The following is a 24108-nucleotide window of genomic DNA, read 5'->3' on the forward strand; positions in this document are numbered from 1 at the left end:
TGTTGTATGCAAGAGCCATGCCACTCTCCATGTTTCCTTTCTTCATTTTTATTGCTTTGGGGGGGGGGGGGGGGCTTACTAAAAGGAGTCACAAATGTAGCTAGACTTTACTTTGCCATTCCCCTTTTTAGTGTTTTTACTCGGGGTCTGTGGGTAGCCTGCAACATAGCATGTAAGCTAACCTGAAATATAACCTTAAAAATTTCTTCTGTTTGGCGCATCTGTGATTTCACTCTTAGGCCCTGAGACTCTTTTCGCCCATGCTGCATTCCTACTACTTTACTCTTCTCCCTCTGAAGCAAGCTAACTCGTTTCCTCTCCCCAAGGGGAAACATGGACACAATTAAAACCATAGTCATTTCAGAGCAGACTCCAACTGCGACTCCCCAAGACAGTCTTTTAACAGTCTCAGCAGACCTAATACCCTCAAATGCCTCTATGTCACGCCAAAGTTGATCCAGCCCTACTATTCTTCAGGGGAAACGTGGCCAGTCTACTCTAAGGGCTGCTACCAGTCAGCTGTAGAGCCAGGGCTTACACCCCAGAATGGCCAGCAAACGTAAGTTTCAAGGGCCCAACTCATATCTGGATTTTGCAGAACCCATGGTGGTAGGAAAGGGTTAGTTCACTTAGGAGCCGGTATCTTGCACTCTCCTTTACCCTAAAGTTTGATTCCTGGCTGTAATTGAGGTTAAGGGTAGGTTTTGAGAATCAGTACTCTTGCAACGTTGCATACGTGCCAGTGAAAGCCTCAAAAGCTATGAATAGAACTATTGTTAAGGTACCTTAAAAGCTCTATCGCACCAAGTTCCTGTGAAAGTGCTGTTTCGCATTACAATTAGGCTGATCTAGCTGCAGCTCCTTTTCATCACCCATTACCAGCTCTTTCTTCATGGTTCAAGTCTGAACCAGTGATCAGATAATCATACGGTTATAGGAGAGTCGGATCAGCTCATTCCCTGAAGTATAAACCAGGGTAGAGAGCAGGATTTCCCCTCCACCCCAGCCCGCAGTTATCATGGTTTAAGCGTGACATGAACATGCATGCTCAACAGCTCATGTAACTTGTCAAATTCTCTTTCTAACTGTGTAACGGCTGACAGAGCGTTACTTGTCCTGCATCTTTTCACTGGAATCTAAAATCTTTGCTGCCTCTAGATGAGGCAGTCCATAACTTCACATAGTTGCTCTCTTGTAGGATAGAAATGTAAAGAGGAGATGGTTGTTTATGATAGTAAGCATGCTTACATTTTTTTTATTGGTTGAGAAAGCCTTCTGTGACTGAACAGCTAATGGACTTCATTTCTGTTATCTGGTTCACGACTTGTAAATTCTTTTGTTAACAACTTTAATGGAAAATGCATGGGAAGATGATACATGGAAGTCAGGAAGAAATATATATGTAATTACTGTAAATTGAAGTAAAACATCAGTTTTTAGATTCTTAGAATTTCTTGAGTTTTGTCAATAGATATTCAGAATTGGCTGTTTACTTTTCAAATCTAATTTGTTCTTTACCTTAATTTCATCATGTGACTGAAAGTGCAGTCTTCCTTAGCCATTGACGATAATGACAGCCCAGCTACAACACTGGGAGAGGTGTTCCAGGCCCCACTACCCCAGCAAATCTAAATGAGCAGGCCAGCAAAGAATTATCTTGGAAAAGGAGTTTACTACTAAGTAAAAACTATTAAAATGTGCCAATACTCCTGGAGGATTTGGTACTGTAAAGACAAAACAGAGTGCTGATGTCTTCTGGCCTACAAAGGTGGTAATCAGGCTCCCTCAACAGGCAAACTGGCTTATCTTGTTTGCAGTTTTGCTTGTCTCTCCATCACCAAGAACTCAATCAATCATTTAGTTAGTGTATCAGTTGTTCTTGAGATTAATACCTATTCCCAATCTTTAAAATGGTCATGTGTGCATACTAACTCCTTTTCCCTTCTCTTCTAAACAGCTGAAATTAAATTCCTCATCTCAACTGCAGAAATCTTCAAAAAGGGAGGCATGTTGCCTTCAAGTTCTTCAGTCACAGAAATGTCTTTATGTAGCCTGGATGTTGCCTTTTGGGAACATCTGCTTTCTTCCCAGCTAGACCTGTTTCAACATCACTGAACACAATGTTAACCTATAAGCAACTTCTTCATTTAAAAAAAAAAAAATATATATATATATATATATATATATATTTATATATATATATATATATAAAACCTTTAGAAAGTATTGCCTTTAAAGACAGCTCTTAGAATTATTTTAAAAAGCTTTTATAATGTATAAAGTTAATGTAAAATTAGAGAACCATTTTAAAAAGCCTTGAAAATTTTGATTTCAATTCTTGAAAATTTTTATAAAACCAACAGTAATTATGTTGGATTGATTTCCAATGTAACTGGGAATAATTTTTATCTGAAATCATTTTTCTCACTTTCAGCATGAATCTAGAGAAACGTTACTGGGATTCAATATGGTGAATTATCGAGCATGTAAGAATTTGTGGAAAGCTTGTGTTGAACATCACACATTCTTCCGTTTGGACAGACCGCTGCCGCCTCAGAAGAACTTTTTTGCACATTATTTCACTTTGGGTTCAAAGTTCCGGTACTGGTAAGTGCTGCTTTGAAATACATGGGGAAGAAAGTAATAGAAGGGGTAACTCATCAATAAAAATAGAGATTTATTGGGTATCTTTATTAAAACATGCCAACCTTCAAGTAGTTTTTGAATCCTGCAACGGTCTCACTCCCCGCTTGGCTTCAGTTTCAAATGTCAGTAGTTTTCTAGAACATCTTGGAATTATTATTGTTGTATTATTAGCAATTATTATCAAACTAATACTTTGAGATTGTCTCACAGGCACTATGTCTTTGTATGTGAGAAAGAGCTGTGTGTCTGCTGGGTTATGTTAACCTTAAAAATGTTGCCTCAGAACTTCAAAGTCTTTGGCCTGGTGTTTTTGAAAACTGATGGAGTTAAAATCGTGCGTGCAGCAGCAACAACAAAAGAGACCTAAAGAAAGATCAAATAGGAGTCAACAGGGAGAATCTTGTCCAAGAAAGTCCATTTAAGTTAGATGCATACAAACAGACAACTAGATTAAGACAAAAGGCATGTATGTTTCGCACCAAAACCAGAAGTTTAGAAAATAAGGGTGAAATGAATTCTGCAATTTTTAAGGGTGAATTTGACATAATAGGTAAAAAGCTTAGAGATGCAAAGAATGATTGATAGTGGAATAACTGATTCCCGAATGTATTGTAATGACAGAGTAGTTAGTGTTGATTTTTGAAGTGCTTTCTGTAAATGAAAGCTCATAGTTAAGCAAGATAACTGAATTAACTGTCTCTGCAAGTATTGCAGAATTCCTATGGTTTAAATTGTTCCTAAATTAGAGAAATAATAATGAAGCTACTATGGATTATCTGTGTAGAATGGCAACAGTGTCTGTGGCATACAAAGGGAGATGATGATGAAAAGCTAGAAAACACAATTATTATAGGCTATTTCTGTTACACTCGTGAACTGAATAAGTGTTTCAAGAGGAAAGTATTTCAAAGACTAAATCTTTACACCATCTGTTCCTTTAACCAGCATTCACAGCACCCATTTAAGAAACAGCATTCTGCGGTATTCAGTGTTCAAGAATTGGTTCAATGTTACTGTAGTGAATTTGGGGAGCTTTTTAATTTGGATAAAGATTTTGAATTTGAATCTCTTCTGGTAACTGTTGTAGAATAGTTCTTTGATGATAGCATTCAGCTTAATGCAAGATAAAAAGGGAAACTACAAAAATGAGGAAAGTCATTAAGGTTAACGAAGCAGCTAAAAACCTAGCATTTCTGCGGGTGTCTTGAGAGAGGTTGTTTAGAGACAGCGTAGTAGTGGTAACATGATATTCATGGAGCGGTTAAGAGCATTGAGCTTTGTTCAGCTGGGTAAAAAGGAAGCTAAGGGAGGATTTAGTAGCAGCCTAAAGCTATTTCAAGGGCAGTTACAGAAGTGATGAAGCCAATTTCTTTCTGTTAGTGGCAGGTGATATGAAAAGGGGCAACAGCCATGAATTTCAGCTTGGCAGGTTCCAGCTGGACATTAGGAAAGGTGTTTTTTCTGGGAGGGTCATCACTGGAACAAGTTACCCAGGAGAGATTATGGAATCTCTGTCTTTGGAGGTTTTCAAAGCTTGTCTAGATAAAGCTTTGAAAGATAAAAACATGGCCAGACATGATTTGCTGTTGCATTTAAGTAGAATTTGCTGTATTTCAGTTGGCGCCACGGAGAAGAGTCTGACTCCATTTTCCTTACACCCTCCTATCAAGTATTTATACATGTTGATAGGATTCTCCTGAGCTTTTTTTTTTTTTTTTTATCTCCAGGCTGAACAAAATCTCAGCTCTGTCAGCCTCTTCTCGTATGTCAGAGGCTCCGATCCCTTAACCATCTTTGTGGTCTTTCGCTGGACTCGGTCCAGTATGTCCATGTCTCTATTGTACCAGGGAGCCCAGATCTGGACACAGCACTCCAGATGCAGTCTCACCAGTGGTGAGTAAAGGTGCTTGCCAGCCACTGGGCCTCCAGCCTGTACTGATGCATTCTTCCCCAGGTGCAAATCTTTGCATTTTCCTTCGGTGAACTTCACAAGATTACTGCTGGCCAATTTTGCAGCCTTTAGAAGTCATTCACTCATTCAGTAGTCAGACTGTGGAATTCTTTGCAAAAGGATGCTGTGGAGAGTAGAAGTCTAAATGAACTCCTAAAAGCAAGTAGAAAACAAGTGAAAAAGTCTTTTAACGGCTACTAATCAAAGCATGATCCAGTATATGACTTGGAAAGTTCCTAAGCTGCAGACTGCTGGAGTATATATAGGGAGAAAAATCATTTATCTGTTTGCCCTGATAGGATCCTGATGTGCTTATCTAATTTCTTAATGCTACTCTACTTAATTAAACAGCAACTTGAAAGTTTTTATCAAACCTGAAGGAACCAGCCTCCAAATACTGATACAGAAATGAATTGCTAGAAATGAGAGCAACAGCTGAGAGTGTGGTCCGAGTTTGGTGTTCTCTGATTAGTCACACAATCCTCTGAAGTTAAAATCCCAGTATTGCAAGTAATATGAGGGTTGGCACTAAGAGACTGCTGCTGAGCAATGTAATTTCATCGGACACTTAACCCAGCTTCAACAGCATGTCCATTGTCATTCATGTGTACTACAAATGCGCTTTTGGTAGTGTGGGAGCTCCATCAGTTTCAAAGTTCCAGTTTTGACAACACAGGCTCAGGTACGTTCTGTACAGCAGCTGTTTGGCAGTATCTTCCTTTTTCACTCGGGGTGGGGGGGGGGGGGGGGGGGAACAGTCTTCCTTCTTGGGTCAGCAGTTGACATGAGTGAAATACTTGCTGCCTTTTTCCCAGAAGAGTCTGCCGCTTTCTCTTGAAGGAGCGACGCGCTGCCCAACAAAATCAACCAAACACATCCTTACAGATTGATATCCTGATTTGGCTCCTGTGGCATTTGGATGAGCGGTTGTTATGTTTGGATAAGGCTGTTCTCTGCCTTTTCTTTAGCCAGTTCGACTATAGCAGAAGCTTGGGAGCAGTGAGATCTGGGACTAGAGCAAGAATAACCTGAATCACCGCCAAGGTCCTACGCTAAGAATATGCCGTTTCTGTTGCTCCTCACTTCTTCCCCTAAAGGAATTATTATTATTACTATTTTTTTTTTATTCTGAACTGTCTGCCTTATGGTGAAGAACAGGACACGCTGATGGTTTTGTTGCCTAAAAATTTTGCTCAACATACTGCTTGTGTGCGTGTTAATTGCAGGAGGCAATTCAGGAATTAGCCCAGGAGAAGTACGGTGGAAATGCTGTTACTTTTAATAGTGGTTATGACAAGGGAGATTATAGCGTTGCGTGCTTTCCAAAAGGTGAAAGCAGAACTTATATACTTGCTTTGGGTAGGGAAAAAAGTAAGAGAATATAAAGCTTTATGTTAGACCTAATATTACTTAGTCTTTGTTACAGTCAGGCTCTAATGAGAGAGAAGACCCATATTTCTAGTACTTACCCAAATGCTGTCTTAAGTTGCACTGTACTATTCAGTGCAATAGTTTCAACATGACTGAAAACAGAATATATATATATATTTTTTTTTTGAGATCGTTCAATTTTAAGCGAGAAATTGTTATCCTAAGTATGTTGCGTTTAGTGGTTTGGTTTTGTTTTGTTTTCCAGCGGGAGAACAGAGGTCCAGTCTGTGCAGTATGGTAAAGAGAAAGCAAACAAAGACAGGGTATTTGCAAGGTAAGGAATTTACATTTGTACAGGGTTTAATTATGGCAATGTCTACATCTGCCAAACTGGCAGCAGTAATTTGCTAGTAGCAGTTTTCTGATATGCCAGTTGATTTCAGCATGTCTTCTGTTTGTACATCTTAAGATGTTATGGAGTCACTGTTTTCTGTTTGTAAAAATGTAAAATAAAAAGCAACCTTTGTCTACTGTTGCTGGCAGCATGCCTTAATCATATTAAGGATGCCTCTTCGAGGGCAGTGGGGGAGAATGTTATGATAAAGAAATTAATAAGGGTATGCCTTCATATTTTCTCCGTTTATGTATTTTCAAAGAGAATCAGAATTGCCTTCCATCTGTGTAGTTAGTAGCACAGTGAGGACTAGTACATACAACTCTTTATTGCAAAGAATGATCTCTTTAACTGTACTATTAAAACAACAAGTCAATGGATATGTTTCATCTCTGGTAGCAGCCTCCAACTGTATATATATACTTCCTTTGGAATGGGATACTGTGTCTGCCAGACTTGGCAGAAATGAATAAGTGTATCTAATAGCTAAACAACAGAATCATTAATTTGGTTATATTTATGCTGATCACGTTCCCTCCCACCCCACATTCTTTTATTTTCTTTTTTTAAGATAGAATTTCTTAAGTCTGCTTCTATTTTTGCTTTTTTCTACCGTTCCCCCCCCCACCACCACCACCACCCCTCACTTTTTCCTCTGTGTAACATAGCATGGGATTTTAGCTGGACACACCGTAGATACCTAGCTCCATAGCAGAAAGATATTTTTTTTGGGGGGGGGCAGAAGTGCTGTGACATATTTGTTTAACAGGTAAACTTTATAATACTAGTTTGTTGTGTGTGTGTTGTAGACTTTTTCTTTCTTTGTATTTAATTTACTTTGGGGTCTGAGTTTGATTTTTTGGGGGGGAGAGGAGGGGGGGTTTTTTAGCATTCAAAAGGCAACTACTGGCACTGTGACAACTGAATTTTCCACCATTTATTTACATGATGATTATAAATTAGTTAAAATTGTGTATTTCTCACCGCACTCTGAACTTGGCAGTGAGGAAGAGAGCTGGGCCTTGGTTTTGAGAAGTATATACATTGTTTTAGAAGCTGTTATTCAGTAGATGGCACTCTTCCCTTTGAGTCAGAGCTGAACAAGTGGTGCTGAAGTCATTTGTCTTTTGCAAAATATACTCTGAAAGAAGTTGAAAGCCATGGCTATGACTGCTTTGATTTTTTTTTTCTCAAGTCTTTTCAGCTTTCTTCTTTTTATTTAATAAGACTTGACTGTCCTCAGTGATTACATTTCCTGTTGTTGCTATATGCCTTAAGGTAGAGCAATGCAGCATTCTTCCTAACTTGCCTTTTGAGCTCTTTCGTAATGTTGATGACTGATAAACCTGTGGTGCATACATGCATATGTGACAAAGTGGACTGAATTTGCTGGTATATCGTAACAAATACACCTGGAAAGGCCTTTAGTAGGTTATCTGGTTCTTCCTTCTATCCTCACCATAACAGTGCATGATTAATGCATTTTGAATTATAAAGTTTTTCTTAATATCCTCAAGGATGGGAAAAAAGTGAAACACGAGACATTACCACATAGTCCAAGGAGCAAAATCTAAGAGCTTTATCTTTAAATTCTTGAAATGTAAATGTGCAGTAGACAAGTTGTAATACTGAATAGATGTTAGTCTTTTTGTATTCATGCAGAGGCAAAAGTTTGCATTTCAAGGTTTTCCTGGTATGATGTGGGTTTTATTCCTGGAACCTGCCTTTCTCTTTCTAAGTACGTTTTTCTCAGACATAGTAATTGTTTTGGGTAACAATTTCTTAAGGGTGTCAAGCTGTGGATTTGTTTCAATTGCTTCTGCTTTCAAAAGGCTTTTTTTTTTTTTCTTCAGGTGTTTGTTGCCTTTTGTTATGAAACTAGGCACATGCTAGCATCACAGTCAGGACTTCCTTGAGAATTAAGAGGCCACATCAAAAAATGGAATAATTACTGCTGCTTGTATGATTACCATATCTGAAAATTTATTCAAGATTCATTATGGCTAGCAGGAAAACTCCCACTGATGTTCAGTGACTGTCCTAACAGGGGGGGGAAAAAAAAATCCTGGGTTATTTCTAGTTCTTTTTTTTTCCCCCTAGAGCTATCCAGATTTACCCTCTATTTTCCTCCTCCATATCTAACGAGAAGTTGCTTTACTGAGCTAGTACTGTCTAAGCAAAGCTTTTGAATTATTTTGTTGTTAAGGGAGTGATAGATACTTGCATTGAGATGCTACTTGAGCAGTCTACTTGTTCTAAGTAGAAATGGTAGGAAATGATAATTGTCACAAGTAATGATCTTCTAGCCTTCAGATGCTGAACAGAACATAGATCCAGAGCTCAGAATGTGGAAATAAAATTTCCTGGCATCCGTTTAAATACAACAGCAGTTTTAACCTACAGTTGGCAGGTTTAGCTAATGGCCCTCAGGACCTTACTTTAAATGCAACTGAAGTAGTATTCAATTTTTTTTTTTGCCATAAAAACATTTAATTTAAAAATCTGAATCTGTTGTTGTAAAGGAGATAGCCTATATAATTTTGTTAAATATTTTTGTGGGTGCTGTTTCTTCATGCAGCCCTAACTTAAGTGTTCAGAAGACTTCTGCTGCAGTTTAGTTTTTTTCCATCTTTTTTATAGGTGTCTTTCACTTGGCTTCATTTGTTGCAGGGTATTCACAAACCAAGAAAACTCTAAGAATTCCTGGGAATATAATATCAATAGATAGTCAAACTGAAGAAGTTCTGTCAACTCATGAATTGAGAGGTTTCATAAGGAGTGTTGTTCTCAGAGTTAACTTTGTTCATTTGCGATAGTATTTGCTGGAGCTAAGAGAAGGTCATTTAGTCATATTGTATAACAGTGAGTAGGTATCTCTGTCAGTTACTTGTATTTCCAAACTCCATATGATGAAGTTTAAAACTCTACTTTCAGAAATGCAATCTAATTGCTTCAGTCATTCCTCAGTTATTTTAAACTGCATCTGTCATTTATGGTATATCTGCACATTTGTATAAAATTTCAGTCTGTCTCTGCACCTGAGGCGATAGTCTCCCGTTTTGCTGAGAAATAAATTATTCCCTATATTGATTGTCGAAATACGAAGTAAGCTCCAAGTTATGCTTTCTTTTGGGGGATAGAAGTGGTTGAAAAGGTTCCCACCTGTATTCCCAAACGTTGCCCTCTTACCTCTCTCTTTTCTAACTCTTGTGAGAATTTTGCTCTTCAGCAGCGGGGTGCAGAACAAATTCCGTCTTTGAAAGCTTTTGTGTGCTCTAGCTGAGCTGGGTCATTCCTGGCTTAGCAATTCATGCTGCTTTTTAGGTGCTTTATGTAATTTCATCCCTGCTGCTATGTTTTTGTTTTGTTTGACATAATATCATATCACATAAGACTATAGCTTTTCTTGATTTTTGGGGCAGTTAAGGCTTTCAATGTCTGTACCTATTCAGATAGACAGGACTTCTCCTAACTTTTTGGGGAATGCCTCTCTGCAGAGGCACCAATAATATTAAATTTTAAATTAGTTTTCCCTTTTAGCTAGCAATGCCATGTGATGGGGTGCAATAAAAGCATCCAGACTGATAATTCTACTAGAGCAGAACTTAACGTTTCAGTGTTTATCAAAGCCTTTGAAAAGTTTTTATAGCTTGCTTCCCCCCTCCTTAGGTGCGCTCTGTCATGAGAAAGCAGTGTAAGGAATTAATAGTACAGAAGAAATTTGCAAGAATACCCACGATATAGTTAAAAGTGAATCAAAAATAATATATTGTTAGATGCAGAAGTGTTGGCAATGAGAACTAGTACCAAAAAGCCACAGCACTGAAGTTCAGTGCAGCAATGTGGTAATTTTTTCTTTGAAATGTCTGCAGAGACAGGAAGTGGAAGCAGCAAACACGAGTGGGTGGGACTCTGAGGTTAGAACTGTTAATAAAATAATTGAAACTAACCTTTGCTGATAAGCGCGGCAGCTGCTTGTGATGGCGGTGAAGTATAGTTTTCAAAAGATTAAACCCTATCCACAGTAAGTAAGGTGAGTTTTCTTAACATTGAGCTTTTTTGGTAGGGAAAAATGATGATTTTCTCATTTTGAAGTTGTGCTTATTTGTTGCACGGATTGAGGAAGTCTTTCAAAACTGAGTAGTTACAAATTATAGCTTAAGACAATGGGGTGGGGGGCTTTGAAGAGGTCAAAATGTCATTTTGGAAAAACTTACTTTTTACCTCCTCCTAGTCTTTTGCATCTCTTCACAATTTAGTTTCTGTTTTATACAAGCAAGAGTAGTGCCTTTTTTGTTACTGTTCTTTTGCAATTTAAAAGAAAATCTTTCACATAGTCCACTTATTTTTCAGCGAAGGCGAGTAAAATTCCTTAGCTGCCTTTACATGTCTGCTAGAAAATACTTTATCTTCGTTCCTGTGTTTAGCTAATAATGTATTTTGTTCTTCAGCCTTTTCCCGTTACGTAGTCGTCTGGCAGTAGAATCTACCTCTTGGTAGAGCTGTCTCTTGATGCTCTTCTGCTGGCTGCAAGCGTACTGTCAGCAAAGTCCAGCTAATGATAACCTTTGATTAATAGAAGAGTAATGAACAGATGAAATATTAGACATGCTGTATTTCCCTTTTGCTGATTTCTTGTAATTTTACTTCTTCAGAGCTATTCAAACATGCTACCGATGCGAAGAAAAATCTCAAAAGTTGAGTTGCTCACAGTGGAAGCAAATTAAACAAATTCAAATGTTAGCTTGATATCACGCGAGTTAAACTAAGTGTTTTTGAATTAAACTAAAACTATTTAACTACAGTAATGTAAGCAAGGATCCTGTATGTCTTATTCCTCAGGAGATGAGCAATTGATAATATTTTGCCCATTTCAGAGTATCAATATACTCTCAGAATTTTTCAGCTGGCGTAAGGCCTATCTCATCTGAAATTTCTGTAAGCTGTTGTTCGGTATAGCAAAATAGAATAGCGAAACTGTGCAATGCATGTTCAAAACTGCACGGGAGTAAAAAACCAACAGTAACAGCAGCGATAAGGAAAACTAACAACCCCTCCGCCCTCAAAAAACCCACACCACTCCTTTAGCATTGAACAAATGCTGTATTAACCACCCATAAATGTTCCTGCATGTGGAGAAAGATTATTCAGTATGACATTTGGTTATTATTTTAGACTCTTTGGGTAACGTTGAGGGCAGTCTACCCCTTAAGGTGGTATGCTGTGGGCTCGTGTTGGATTCAAATTCCGTGAGAAGCTCACGCGTATGTGAGCATGGTTCTCACTTTCAGAAGGGTGTACTTTGAGAAATTAAGGAACCGCTGACACACAAAACTGCTTTTTTCTGGACTCGGTAAATCTGTAAGGTAGTAATGGCACGATAAAGAAGAGCTACCATGCACTTGCACGACAGAAAATGCAGAAGTTGTTTTGTGATACGCATTTATGGAACTGGGGAAAGCAGTGGAGGAGAGAGCCGATACAGAAATACGTTATCACCTTATTGCGCAAAGTTAGAGGCTACTGATGAAACTGAGGTATCACTGGAGCAAAAGAGGATTGGGTAATGATACAGGAGAAAGTGAAATATATGGGAGCCATCAGAGCAGTAGAAGTAAAAACTCACTTAGGCAAAATGCAAGGACATATTGTTAACAGGAATTTTTGTTGTTGTATCCAGCAAAGATCTGGATATGTTTAGTCACAAGATGGCTGAGTCATCCTGTGTGATGCTAGGAGGAAAAAGGCAACCACGATTCTTGGATGCATCATTTGAGAAGTCACGGTATGAAAGGGAAACATGCTATTTCATGAGAAATTATGAATATAATCTCATCTCTGCTCAAGAAAAATGAGGGGGGAAAAAACAGCAGAAGAGAAGAGTAGGTATCCTGGGATGACTGGAGAACGAGAAGAAAGAGTTTCCTCAGTACTGAAAAAAGACAGTGAACAGAAAATAATCCTTTCATATAAAATCATGGGGATACCCACCTTTAACCTGAAGGACATTGGCACAAAATCAAATGAAGTCTGGAAGTTGTCCAGGAGGAAGTTTAAATAGGATGATTACATCTGCCTTGTTGGAGTCAAAATATGTACTGGAAGAAAGCATGTCACCCCAGTTAAAGTCCCTGAGGGAACAAAACCGTAGCTCCCTTGCTATGGTGACGGTTACCCTCCTTTGAGTTCTCCAGGTTATTCTGCAGTGTTTTGGACCGATGTTTCCACTGCTTTATTCATCTGTTAATCCTGAGATGACTGAATAGTTCTATTACTTGAACCTTTTTTCATTTTTAAATTCAAACCTCTTGATGAATATTCTCTTTGACTCAGATTCTCCCTTTAAGGCATGAGAAATGGCTAATGAAATTTAAGAGTGTCTTTTTCCATCTTCCCTGTCTCCTTCCCAGCCAGCAGTCATCAAATACTATCCACCGAAGTTATCCATACTGGCTGATTAACATGAATAACAGAATGGACAAATAATATTACAACAGCAGAGGGATTGATGCTGCTGTGCGAAGTCCAGAAAGAGTATGATACACTGAGAAAACACTGTCCGTGTACACCTAGTTTTGCGTTATATACGTTCACTTTCTTCCATGTCGTTTGGATTCCTACGATAGAGCATCCAGTTTCCTGTGGTGAATTTTATATTATTTTGTTCTTACCTCATATAACTTTTGGTCAGTCGTTTCACTTTCTTCTTCTAGATCCCCCAGTAAACCCTTGTCACGGAAACTAATGAGTGGGATGGACTGGGAAGTAGTGAGCAGGAACTCGCTGTCTGATGACAGGTTAGAAACCCAGAGCCTGCCGTCGCGTTCTCCCCCTGGGACCCCAAATCAGTAAGTAGAGTGGACACCTCTCTCTCTAGGAGTGACTGATTGCATCTAATGAAAGCAGCCTACTTCTGTGATTTAAAAAAAAAAAAAAAAAAAAAAAAAAAAGCGTTACGGAGACAAACTTCAAAAATATCTGCAGATTAGCTTGCTGGAACATTTACCTTCTCATGAGATCAACTATTTGAGGGTGAATTTTCTTTCTAGGTGCTTCTTGTTCAGCCTATATAAAGTGTAAGATGTTACACTTTTATCATGAATTTGAGAATTGCTTTGAGTTTTCTACAGCATTGATAAAATTAAATTATTCATTTGGCTGAGAGGAAAAAGAAAACTAAAATCTGTGTAATATTTTAGAAGCAATGATTCTGGATACTTTATCCATAGAGTACTACTTTTTGTAAACACTGGAGAAAATTATTTAATCGGAAATCCTTGCAGGTTTATCCCCCTCAGTTTTTCTACATTTTATTCCTTTCAAAGCTCCCACTTATCACATGATAAAGCTTTTGGATGTGTTTATTGTTAGTGAGAAATCATTCCTAATTTCTTTCGGAAAATAATCAATTTTCCCGGTTTGCTGAAACTGGTTTAGAATCAGTATTATCCAATTTTATATTGCATAAATCATAAGGTTTTAAGATTTTTGGGCATTGCAGCATATTATTCAAAAGAATGTTGTTATAAGCATCCATAGCACTTTAAAATGATTAAAAATAGAGTGAAATGATGATGCTTATACCTTAACAGAAAAAGTCATGCAAGTTTCAAAGCATTTTAAGAATAATACATGTGTCACTGTGCTGACAAACATGCCCCATTCAAATGGGGGAATTGGGTCACAGAAATGGAAAGGCTCTAAGAGTGGTGGTTGTGATTGTTCTAGGAGCAGGTGCTAGGGATGAGATGTTGATCTGACCGAATCCAGCTTCAGTTCTGTCGCGACTTAATAGAGCCAGGATTTTTCATCTCATTGACTCAGTCTCACTGGTAGTCCGGTAATCTGTTCAATGGACAATATTGCTTCCAGGGTTTTTAAAAAAGAACCAATTTGAAAAATACTAGCCGTGTAGTTAAGAAGATAAATTGTAGACCCTTTCAAGAAGAAAATTATGAAGCATAGCACGTTCGTTTGGCAACATAATTGTTTTAGTGATTTTTTTGAAATCCTAAAGTGCAGATTCTTTGAAGAAAGAGTCACTCAAATAGAATTAGTCTTTGCGTAAATTATTTAATAAAGCTATGTATGTGGACATATGCCTGTACTGAGGGAAAATCATTATTTTTAGTATGCCTTTGTAGTAGTGTAAGAAATGTATATTAATAATGAGACTTTTTTCACACTGCATAGCTATGCTTTCCCTTTTAGTCGCAACTCTGCCTTCACTCAAGAAGGAGCCCGTTTACGACCCTCATCGGTTGGACATTTAGTGGACCATGTAGTTCACGCTTCACCAAGTGAAGTATTTGTGAATCACAGATCTCCATCTTCCACCCAGGCTAATAGCATAATACTGGAATCATCACCGTAAGTGCTGTTGGCTAATATTATATATGGTAGTGTGCAGGGTTTCTGAAGCTAAGTCAGAAATCTTAGCCTTAAAGAATTTAAGTCTAAATGTTTGGGTGGGGAAGAGCCATAAGCATAAAATCCAGAAAACAAGTAGCTGTTGTTTAAGGAGCATTAGTACAGGCCTTACTAAAAATTAAGTGATGCTGGAGTAAAGGCCTATATATAACACGCTCCTGGTGCAGGATGCCTATTCATTTTCGTCAACTGTAGTATGTCCATCGCTGGCTGGATGTGGATGCAAATGTTATTTTTTGGTAAAACTTCAGTAAGTTGTTTTGTGATACAGGTTTTTAATTCCCATGAATTCGGGAATTTTGCTTTTTGTCAAGGCACAGAAGTACAAGTGAGCTATGCAAATTACTTTATAGTGAAAATGCCTTTTTAGTACCCCAGCTTTCTGAGGTTCTTTGCATGCTTTGAATTGAGTTATAGAATGGTATCTTTGATTTTATTTATTTATTTTTTTAAGATAGCACTTTTAAATATTCGACTTAACAGAAAAAAATTCTAGTACTGTGAGTCTACCAGTGCTATGGTGGGCAAAATGGAAAATAGTATTATATATTAAGTTCAGAAGGATAGCATAGCTTTTGTAGATGTAAATTACAGAAATCTTCCTTTCTCCTTGCAGCACTCTTCTTGCTTTACGTAGTTGCCATCTAACAGATTGTATATTGGTTTAAAATCAAAATTAATTATTTTAGAGGAATGCAAATGAAAGCTCCTCGTAGAAGAATTCTCTGCTTGTGAGAAAGCACGTTTATTTCCAAAGAAAAAAAAAGTGAGTTTTTCAAAGATCCAAAATATTCAAAAAGTAACTAGTGGCTGTAGTACAGATGATTTGGAAAAAAGGCGCACTATATGCACATCTTATTAACATTTCTACTATACCTTTCATATATACATATAATACTATACCTATCCTCATAATTTTATTTGATCCCTGCAAGCAAGAAAATTGTGCAAATAGTTTCCAGTTAAGATCTATAAAATAACACTTAATTACATGTTTATAAACACAGGTGTGTGTCTCAGGAAAAATTATACTGGGAAGGTATTTGGACACGGTTTCAAAACGTTGCTTGAACCGTTTCTATCTTTTTTTTCAAATATGCAGAATTGTTCATGGGAAAAACAACTATTTTTAAGTTTTGTAAAATAACACAATATGCTTTTTTAATAAAATACAATAGTTGCAACTTGACTATCAGATAGTTATTTAACTTTCAGTGTTAAAGTCGGTCTTTTACTTGATAATACAAAATTCCTTTTCTTTGTGGGCTTTTTTAACCTATTCACATGGCAAGGGAGTCTCAAAACCCAAACACTTGTGAATGTTTTTTCATATTTGAATTTTACTGTTCTAAGGCTGCGGAGAGTCAGGCTCTTTCTATTCCAAAGCCATTGAAGCTAGTTAGGAGAAGCACCTCCTGAAGAGTAGAGTGATACAGTTCTTAAGTGCTTTCTCTTCTATTCATATGCCTTTACTCTCAATTACTATTTCAATAAAACAGTCAGATGTTCCTGACTGTCGTTTGGGCTTGTTTATTAACTACCCGATTTCTTGTATAAGTCACCATGGAAATGAATCTTGAAAAGAGAGGAAGTGGTTTGGCAAATTAGTTATGCTGCAATGGGTGGTGTTTTTTTGTGATTTTGCACTTTTCCATTGTCAAGAAGAAAAGCTATTGCTCTTCTGTCCCTAAGTTTTATTTTTCCCTCGTAGGAAGGTTAAAAGTGGAAGTTAGGCTCCCAGTATAGGTATCTAACATATTTTTAAGAGTGAGGATATTGACTATCAAAAACATATGCGCGTCACATGGGTTGAGGGTCTTCTGAACATTTCAGACGATATGTTATTGATTCAAGATTTGAGATTGATGAAAGCAAAAAGTAGAGTCATAAAGTCTGTATTAGTTACGTAGCTTCAAGTTACGTTGTTTTATAGCGCAAAAAACAGTTTCTTAAACGTTATGAGCTTTCTGAGGGGGAAAGTTTGAGTAAGCAGTTTGTGAGTAGGAGACTTCAGAATCCCTCTGCTAAGTTATTGAAATTTGTGTTTACGGATTAAGTTTGTTTATGTAAGGAAGTAAGGTGGCTAGCCTGATAGGTTGTAGGTTTAGTAATCTCTTTAAGTATGGACTCAATGTAGTAAAATATATATATATAAAAAATCGTAATATAAAAAAATTATATATTATATAATAATATAATAATAATAATCATAATTAAATTGCGTAGAAACACTAATTTTTGAAGGATATTGCAGCCTAGATAATGCAGTCTTTAATTCTGCATTTTTGTCTTCATCTGCGTGTACTATTTGAAAGTAAATTGAGATATTCCTTCGTGTAGTTTACTGAGGTAATTATAACCTTAAATTCCAAAAGTGCATGATGTATGTTTAGCTTAATAAACTTAAGAGTATGTTTATGAAACTTCTGTTTAATATACTAGAAGGTCGATATTTATAACAAAAATACGCAGAGCTTGTCAGAATGAGGTTTTGTGTGTTATTTTATTATGATGTAAATTGCTGGGTGCAGTGACAGAGAGCTGCTTTGCCTGCAAAGTAGGCTGCTTTCACTGCCTTTGTCTCGGCCTTGGTAAGGAAATTCAAAGCTGACTGGGCAAATATAAAGCAATGAAGTTTTTGCCCAAGGTTTGATTGTTAGTTCTCACAATTCGTTATGGTAATATATTGAGGTAGTTTCACTGCTACTACTGAAATGCTCGCTGATGTTGCTTTTGAAACGCTTTGTATAGGTTTGTGTGTTGCGTAGGAATTTATTTGGGTTTGTTGATATGTATGTACAGGCATCTGGTCAAACGTAAGATGCCATCTTTTACCTTTTATTGGAATTACTTCCTTTGTGTCTCTACTCATGTTTCCCCTCCCACCCCCCCCCTTTTTTTTTTTTAAATTCAGTTTCAAACTTTCAGGAATTATCGTTGCAGGAAAATAGATAGCTATCTTGCCCTTTACTTAAAAGGCTGAATAACCTGTGCTGGCCAGACTTGAGTGAATAAATACATAGAGAGTTAAAAAGCTCTGGCTAACCTTTGTAAATCAATAATTTATAGTTGCCTTTAAAATTCATTTTGCAAATGTAGGCAGTCACTGTATTGTTCTCTCTCTCTCTCTAATGGAAAATGTATACGTTTTTCAAAGTGAAATGTTCCTTTTTGCGCTCCGTTATCATGCTTTTTTGGAAGATGTTCATGGCTTGTTTTATATCATTTAGATTTTCCTTTTTATGTGAAGACATGTATCTGGGACCTGCTTTTCTTTAATTGCATAGAAACAAATTACACAGGATGGGATTTGATGCGCTCTTGCCTGAGGTTTTCTAGCGTGCAGCAAGGTGAAATACCCTGTCTGAGAACCTTTACCCTGCTAGCAGTTTTCCGTGGCTAGACCGGTTCAATTCAGTAGGACAATTCACGTGATTTACTTTTTTATTATTTTTTATTTTAAGAGGGACGTTGCGCATTACAATGTGAGTTTAATCCTACCACTTGCTGAAAGCGAAAGAGGCAGGGTCCTACTTCTGCCTCTGGGAATGTCCTTTCCTCCCCTTAAAATTACGGAGCTGGTGCTGAGCCACATGTTGTTGAACTGGCATAAAGCAAGGTAGGGCTTCTCCAAAAAGTCAGCGTGTTTTTGCTTGGTTAGCAAGCTGCAGCAGCCAAGGGAGGAGCGCCCGAGGGGCTCACGGCAGGGCCACGGGTGTGGGTGGAGGAAGGAATGGCACCATCCCTTTTGGTGGTAGCTTCTCTTTAGATTTAGCTGTAACCTCCAACTTCATTCTTAGAGATTTTTGAATTTGACACTAGTATCCACAGTCTGTTGTCATAAATAGCTAAATTACTTGATAATGAGTCTTTTGGTGGGAGCTACGTGCTGACTGCCCCTTTGGGCCTCTAAAAACATTCCTCTTAATAAGTATAAAGCCTATAGTGAAAGGTGAATCATGTATTTATGTAATACAAATTATACAGTTAAGCTTTTATTCCAAAAGGAGCAATACAGGAAATTATCCATATTATATGTAAACACAGAGAACAATTTTATTAATTTATGGAACAGTGCGTTGCAGATCTAAAACAGAAATATACGTTTTTCCTATTTTGTTCTCAGTGATGATGTTAAAGCTTAACTAAAAATGAATGCTATAAAAGCCGCCTTGACAAATGTTTTAAAGCTACATGTGTTTCAAAATAAAATGTTTAAGAAAAAATAAAAATGAAGTTATCTCGAAACTTATGCATATGCTTTTAAATTCAAAAATTGAAATTTTAACACTGTCATCTCCAATGAGCTTTTTAAATAAGTGGCAGGACATCTGAGTTGACTTGAATTTGCACTCCATCAATATATTTTCAGATCAAAAGCCAAAAAATAGCCTGGGAATGCTCGGTTATGCTGCTTGTGTTTGTTTTTAAGGTTTAAATGGCAAGCATTAATTTAAGGTGTGAGCTAATTGATTTTCTTATTAGGAAATACATAATGAGAAACCTGTTTCAGAAATAAGATTTTAGTAAGACTATAAACACAGTAGATTTTACAATTTTCAAATATAAAGTGGGTTAAGAGTACTTAAAACATTTTAAAAAGCAGTAACGCATAGAAAATGAACTCACGGGTTCTGTTGCTTTTCAAGAAGAAAACAGCAACACTTCCAAACATACACTTCCAATCTATTGCACTACAATAAATTTTTGAGGTTCTAAAAATACATACATATATTCAGCCCTCAGGCTCTGGGTTTCTTCTAGCAGGTTGTTTAGTGTCCTTGGAATCCTGAAAGAACTGTCAATATCTAATTATTGCTCAACTTCACGCTTTTATTTTGGCATTTAGATCTCAAGAGACTCCTATAGATGGGCAGCCTCCTGCATTACCACCCAAACAATTTAAAAGGAACAGTTGGAACCAAATTCATCATTCACACTCACAGCAAGAACTGGATAACCATGTTAATGAAACGTTTGATGTTCCTGTGTCGCCTGAAAAATCCACAGTAAGTTGTTGCAGCTAGCTTAGTCGTTCTGTTTTTTATTTGGATGATAATCCTCCTCTCTCAAGCTCGATTCTGATACTTTTAGGGAGTTTTCGTGTCTGTGCATTGCATTGCAGCATTTCCCTTAATACCTATCATCTTTTTGCTAGCTCCCGCTATTTTTCCCACCTTCAGGAGTAATCCTATGTCTGTTGTCATGATACTACATTGGGATGGGTATACAAAACATTTTAGGGATGTCCTTACAATCCTTTAGGATTCTTTACAGTGTTCAGTTGGCTTTTCAGTGCTTGCAGAGATTTCTAACTAACCTCTTATCTGAGAAGTCATTCACCATCGGTTGTAAAGAAGACATTGTAGATATTAGTGCTGATCTGAAAAAATGTATTTAGTTTAGCTTCTTTCAAAAAGCTGAACCTAAACCTGAAACTCGTGCCTATCAGCTTTTATAGCAGTTGTGTCAGGAAAGGTTTCTTGAATTTGTGGTAGAGTCTTCAATCAGAATTTCCAAGAAGGAGACGCTCCCAAGAGGCTTACGATGAGGCATGTAAGATCTAAGCAAAAGTTCCTTTCCACGTTTGAGTGTGTCCTAGATGAGTAAGCTAGTCAATTGATTATTGTCTCTCAGGGGTGAGATCTAACGGATTAATTTTGTGGTTTTTATCCCTACAAACGTTTTCAAATGATTCTTGGTTTTATACTGACATGGGGCAAGAAACATTTTTGTGGGATGGGAAAACGCCTCAAGCACTTAAAGTTGAGTCACACTCCCCAAATTGATGTTTTAGAAATGCCTTGGGGTTATTTTTATTTGCGTTCTGAACTCCAAGCCTATGATGTTCTCTCAAGCCTCGTGGTAAAGTTAAGATTTGTATAAAACTATTTAATTCCTTATGTGGGGGTTTAGTAAACACACAAAAGTGAAACTTGTAATTTATGAGCATTTTGGCGATGCTGTAATAAATTAAATATTGAAATAGAATTTTTAACACCTTTGTCTTGTGTTAGTGCTTACCTGAGTCATATTAAGTTCTATGCTGTTCTGAAAAATAACACTACCTTACTCACCAAATCTTTCTGCTCGGCTTCATCTATACTGAAATGATAAAAATAACTTTCAGTTGTTTTTTTTAACTCCTTTTAGTTCTGCAAAACCAACACAGCTGTTTGAGAATGAGCTAGTTTTTTCCATGTGTGTTGTCAGTGTGATTGTTTGCTGTGGTCCAATGAGTTGCATTTATGGAGCCACACTGAAGGCAGTGTGCTGTTGTAATTGAAGATCTAATTTGGTCTGCTAATTGCTTTTTATTTTGGGTACTAGAGAAGAAGGAAAGCAGTATGACTCTTAAATTTTCTGGAATTACAAACATAGGAGTCTTCCCCCCCCCCCCCCAGTTGCTTTCCTGAGCCAAATGCACTTTTGGTTTGTATACCACTAGAATTTCTTTTGCTGCTCCATCTCAAATATTTTAAGGAAGACTCTTTGGCTTTTTGGCTTTGTTAAGCTGTCTAATTTCCTTTGTCTGTTATATGGGCGGAGAGTCTATTTTGAGTAGTAGCAGGGCAGGTACGGGAAAAACAGCTTTTACTCCATCTACAGTCCTCAAGTATCCAGTCTGAGAACGTCCACTTCAGAAGTAGTTGAAAACAAGTCTAGCCAGGAGTCCCCAGAGTCAGATGAGTTATTGATGAAATGCAGGGCTCTCTTGAGGATTTTCCACTGTAAGCTGTTCTTCAAAATGACTGTTAAAGTGGGAAAACATTATTCCCTTTTCACCTGAGGAACGACATGACAGGAAGCGTATGACACTCTGCAAGTGAGCCCTTGGTTGGTGGTGTTCATTCTCCAAGTTATCTGGTTCTCCATGAACCAGAGTCCAGTCTCCTGTGCCAATGGCTGGGGGCTAAAATGATTGGCATATTTTGGGAGTTCTTGAGCACCCTTCCTTCTCATTAGCCTATCTTGTGCTCCTACTCCCCTCTCCTTTCTCTAGTTTTTCATCTTTTCATTACTATGAATGCATTGAGGGTTTTTTGTTTTGATTTAATCAAGAGCTTAAAATACCCAGAAATGAGTTAGCTTTTGTGTTTTCTTCCAGCTGTTAGGAGCTAAATTTAGTAATTTCTTTTACCTATTGATAATTTGAATTTTCTTACTGTACAGGAATGGAGGTGCTTTGCTTTGATATATTTGAATTTTTCTGCCCTTCTGCATGACTCTTCTGCTTTGAGGGTTGGGGGTATGGAACTAAGGTTTTGCTGCTGAATTTGCCCCTGTTTATTATCATCATACTGCTATTACTAGAAACAAAAGTATACCTTACTTTTTTATCATGGTGCATTCCTATTGCAGGCGTTTTTATTGCAGGCCTTCTGCTGCTGTCTCGAGAAGTCTAGAATGTTGCCGTTTAGTAAACTCTGTTCCTCCTAACGCTGCTTGAAGCCAAATAGTCTTTTCTATGACTCTTTTTCTTTCTTTGAGCTTGCTGCTGAAAGAACACACTTTTAACTTAATTATGCCCAAGGCTTTAAGTGCATAATTCTTTTTCCTTCTCACTCAAGGTAAGTAAAGCAGTTTGCGTTGTTACTTGATGCTTTCTCCAGTCCCCACTATCAATTATTTGGTGAGGAAATTGAAAGATTATTGTATATAATATTCTCGGAGTCTATAGTAACTACAAACAGATCATGTATAAATATAATATACTTTTTTCTTTTCTTTTTACTAGCCCAATGGGGGTGTCCCCCATGACAATCTTGTTATGATCAAAATGAAACCAGATGAAAATGGAAGGTTTGGCTTCAATGTAAAGGTAATAATGCATCTGTTCTCTTCCTGTCTGTAAAGATTGTTTCTGACACTTATGATCTATGACTAATTTAATTTATTTTTAAAGGGTGGATATGATCAGAAGATGCCAGTTATAGTGTCGAGGGTAGCTCCAGGAACACCTGTAAGTTGTCAAAAAATATGTGTATGTATATAGGAATCAATTTCTGTGTATTTTGAAGTATGTGTTCAAAATTGATAACTATTTCTGAGCTGTCCGTGAAAATAAGCTTGCGCTAATCTTCTAGCAATGCAAATTACTTGCACTAAGGTTTTGATGGGGCTGTATAACACAGAAGTAGTTCTTCAGTCATCAAAAATATCTCTTTCTTACTGAAAAAGGATTAAATTCCTGAAAGTTACAAGGAGTTATGATGTTCAGTACGCACTGTTTCTTGAGCTGTTTTATCCTAAAAAAAAAAAAGCATTCACTTCATTACTTTTTTAAATAGAGGCACTCGTATCTTTTCACATAATTTATGTATTGAACTGTATTCTGTTTTAAAAAAAAAAAAAAAAACCAAAATGGCAAATCCCTCTTGTATTAATGACAGATGTAGCTGAATAAAGCCAAGATTTAGATTAAAATCAGACATCATGAATCATTCATCAGATCTGACTGTCTGTTGTTATTGGTGCTTAGTGACTATCAATAATGTCTTCAGATGAGGCACAATATTTTGGCATTGATTGCCAAAAATACTGACCTGGTATTAAGCTGGCTGAGGTCAGGTCTATTTGCACCTTTTAGAAGAGAGTTGAGTGAACCATTTGGTTGCTGACATTAGGAAATACAGCATTTTTTTTTCTAGGTAGAACTATTGAAATGTGTGTGGACGCCGTTGTTCTTTGCCCTGTTAATTATTTCCTCTAATGTGTTTTCTAACATAAGTAATTTTGGCTGAATGCCTTAAACTGCCAGCCTCCAAGGAGAAGATACTTGGTGATGGCACGTGTTCTTCTGTATCTGCAATGCTGGTTGGAGTACGATATAATAATTATTTTTATTTACTGATTCTTCTTTCTTGTATTACTTGGATTTGCGCATTTTTCTTTGATCCTTGTCGTCTTACTCTTGTCACGACAGTTGTGATATGTGGTACTTGAAGCGTTTAAGCCTGTGAAATTGATTTGGACAAGGCTTAGTCATGTTATTCCATTCCCCTCAAAGATGAGAGCACCCTGCTTTTTAATTGCCTATACAAAATCTAATTCAAGCAGAGGACCTCAGCCAAGCTTTCAGCTTCAGCCGGTGGTGTGAAGTAACAGCTGCAGAAAGACGCATCACAATGACAGTTCCCTGCCAGTTGCAAATTGATGTGTTCATATGAATGGCACTGTCTCCAGTTTTGTGCAACACTTAAATTTATCATTTGAATACAATGTGGCAACCATAGCAACTAGGCTGGTAGGATTCACATCCCTGAGTGTAGTTATTTTAAGTTGCTGTTTTAAGGTGATAAAATGGAGATGGCTT

General features: G+C 37.3%; 1 protein-coding gene across 6 annotated transcripts in view; it reads left to right on the forward strand.

Moving 5' to 3' along the window:
• Positions 1-24108, forward strand: part of PTPN4 (protein tyrosine phosphatase non-receptor type 4) — a 117154-nt gene that overhangs the window by 72218 nt on the left and 20828 nt on the right. For all 6 annotated transcript variants that reach the window (XR_693136.2, XM_068948997.1, XM_068949000.1 and 3 more), the window contains exons 12-18: positions 2435-2607; positions 6234-6302; positions 13076-13210; positions 14574-14732; positions 19642-19801; positions 22531-22614; positions 22699-22755. Coding sequence is in view for 5 of the 6 variants with exons in the window: in XM_068948997.1 (XP_068805098.1) it covers positions 2435-2607; positions 6234-6302; positions 13076-13210; positions 14574-14732; positions 19642-19801; positions 22531-22614; positions 22699-22755 (837 nt within the window). In the remaining variant the exon portion in view is untranslated. The remainder of the gene's footprint in view (positions 1-2434; positions 2608-6233; positions 6303-13075; positions 13211-14573; positions 14733-19641; positions 19802-22530; positions 22615-22698; positions 22756-24108) is intronic.

Source organism: Struthio camelus, chromosome 6 (genome assembly GCF_040807025.1).
Source record: "Struthio camelus isolate bStrCam1 chromosome 6, bStrCam1.hap1, whole genome shotgun sequence".
In the NCBI taxonomy this organism is placed as follows: domain Eukaryota; kingdom Metazoa; phylum Chordata; class Aves; order Struthioniformes; family Struthionidae; genus Struthio; species Struthio camelus.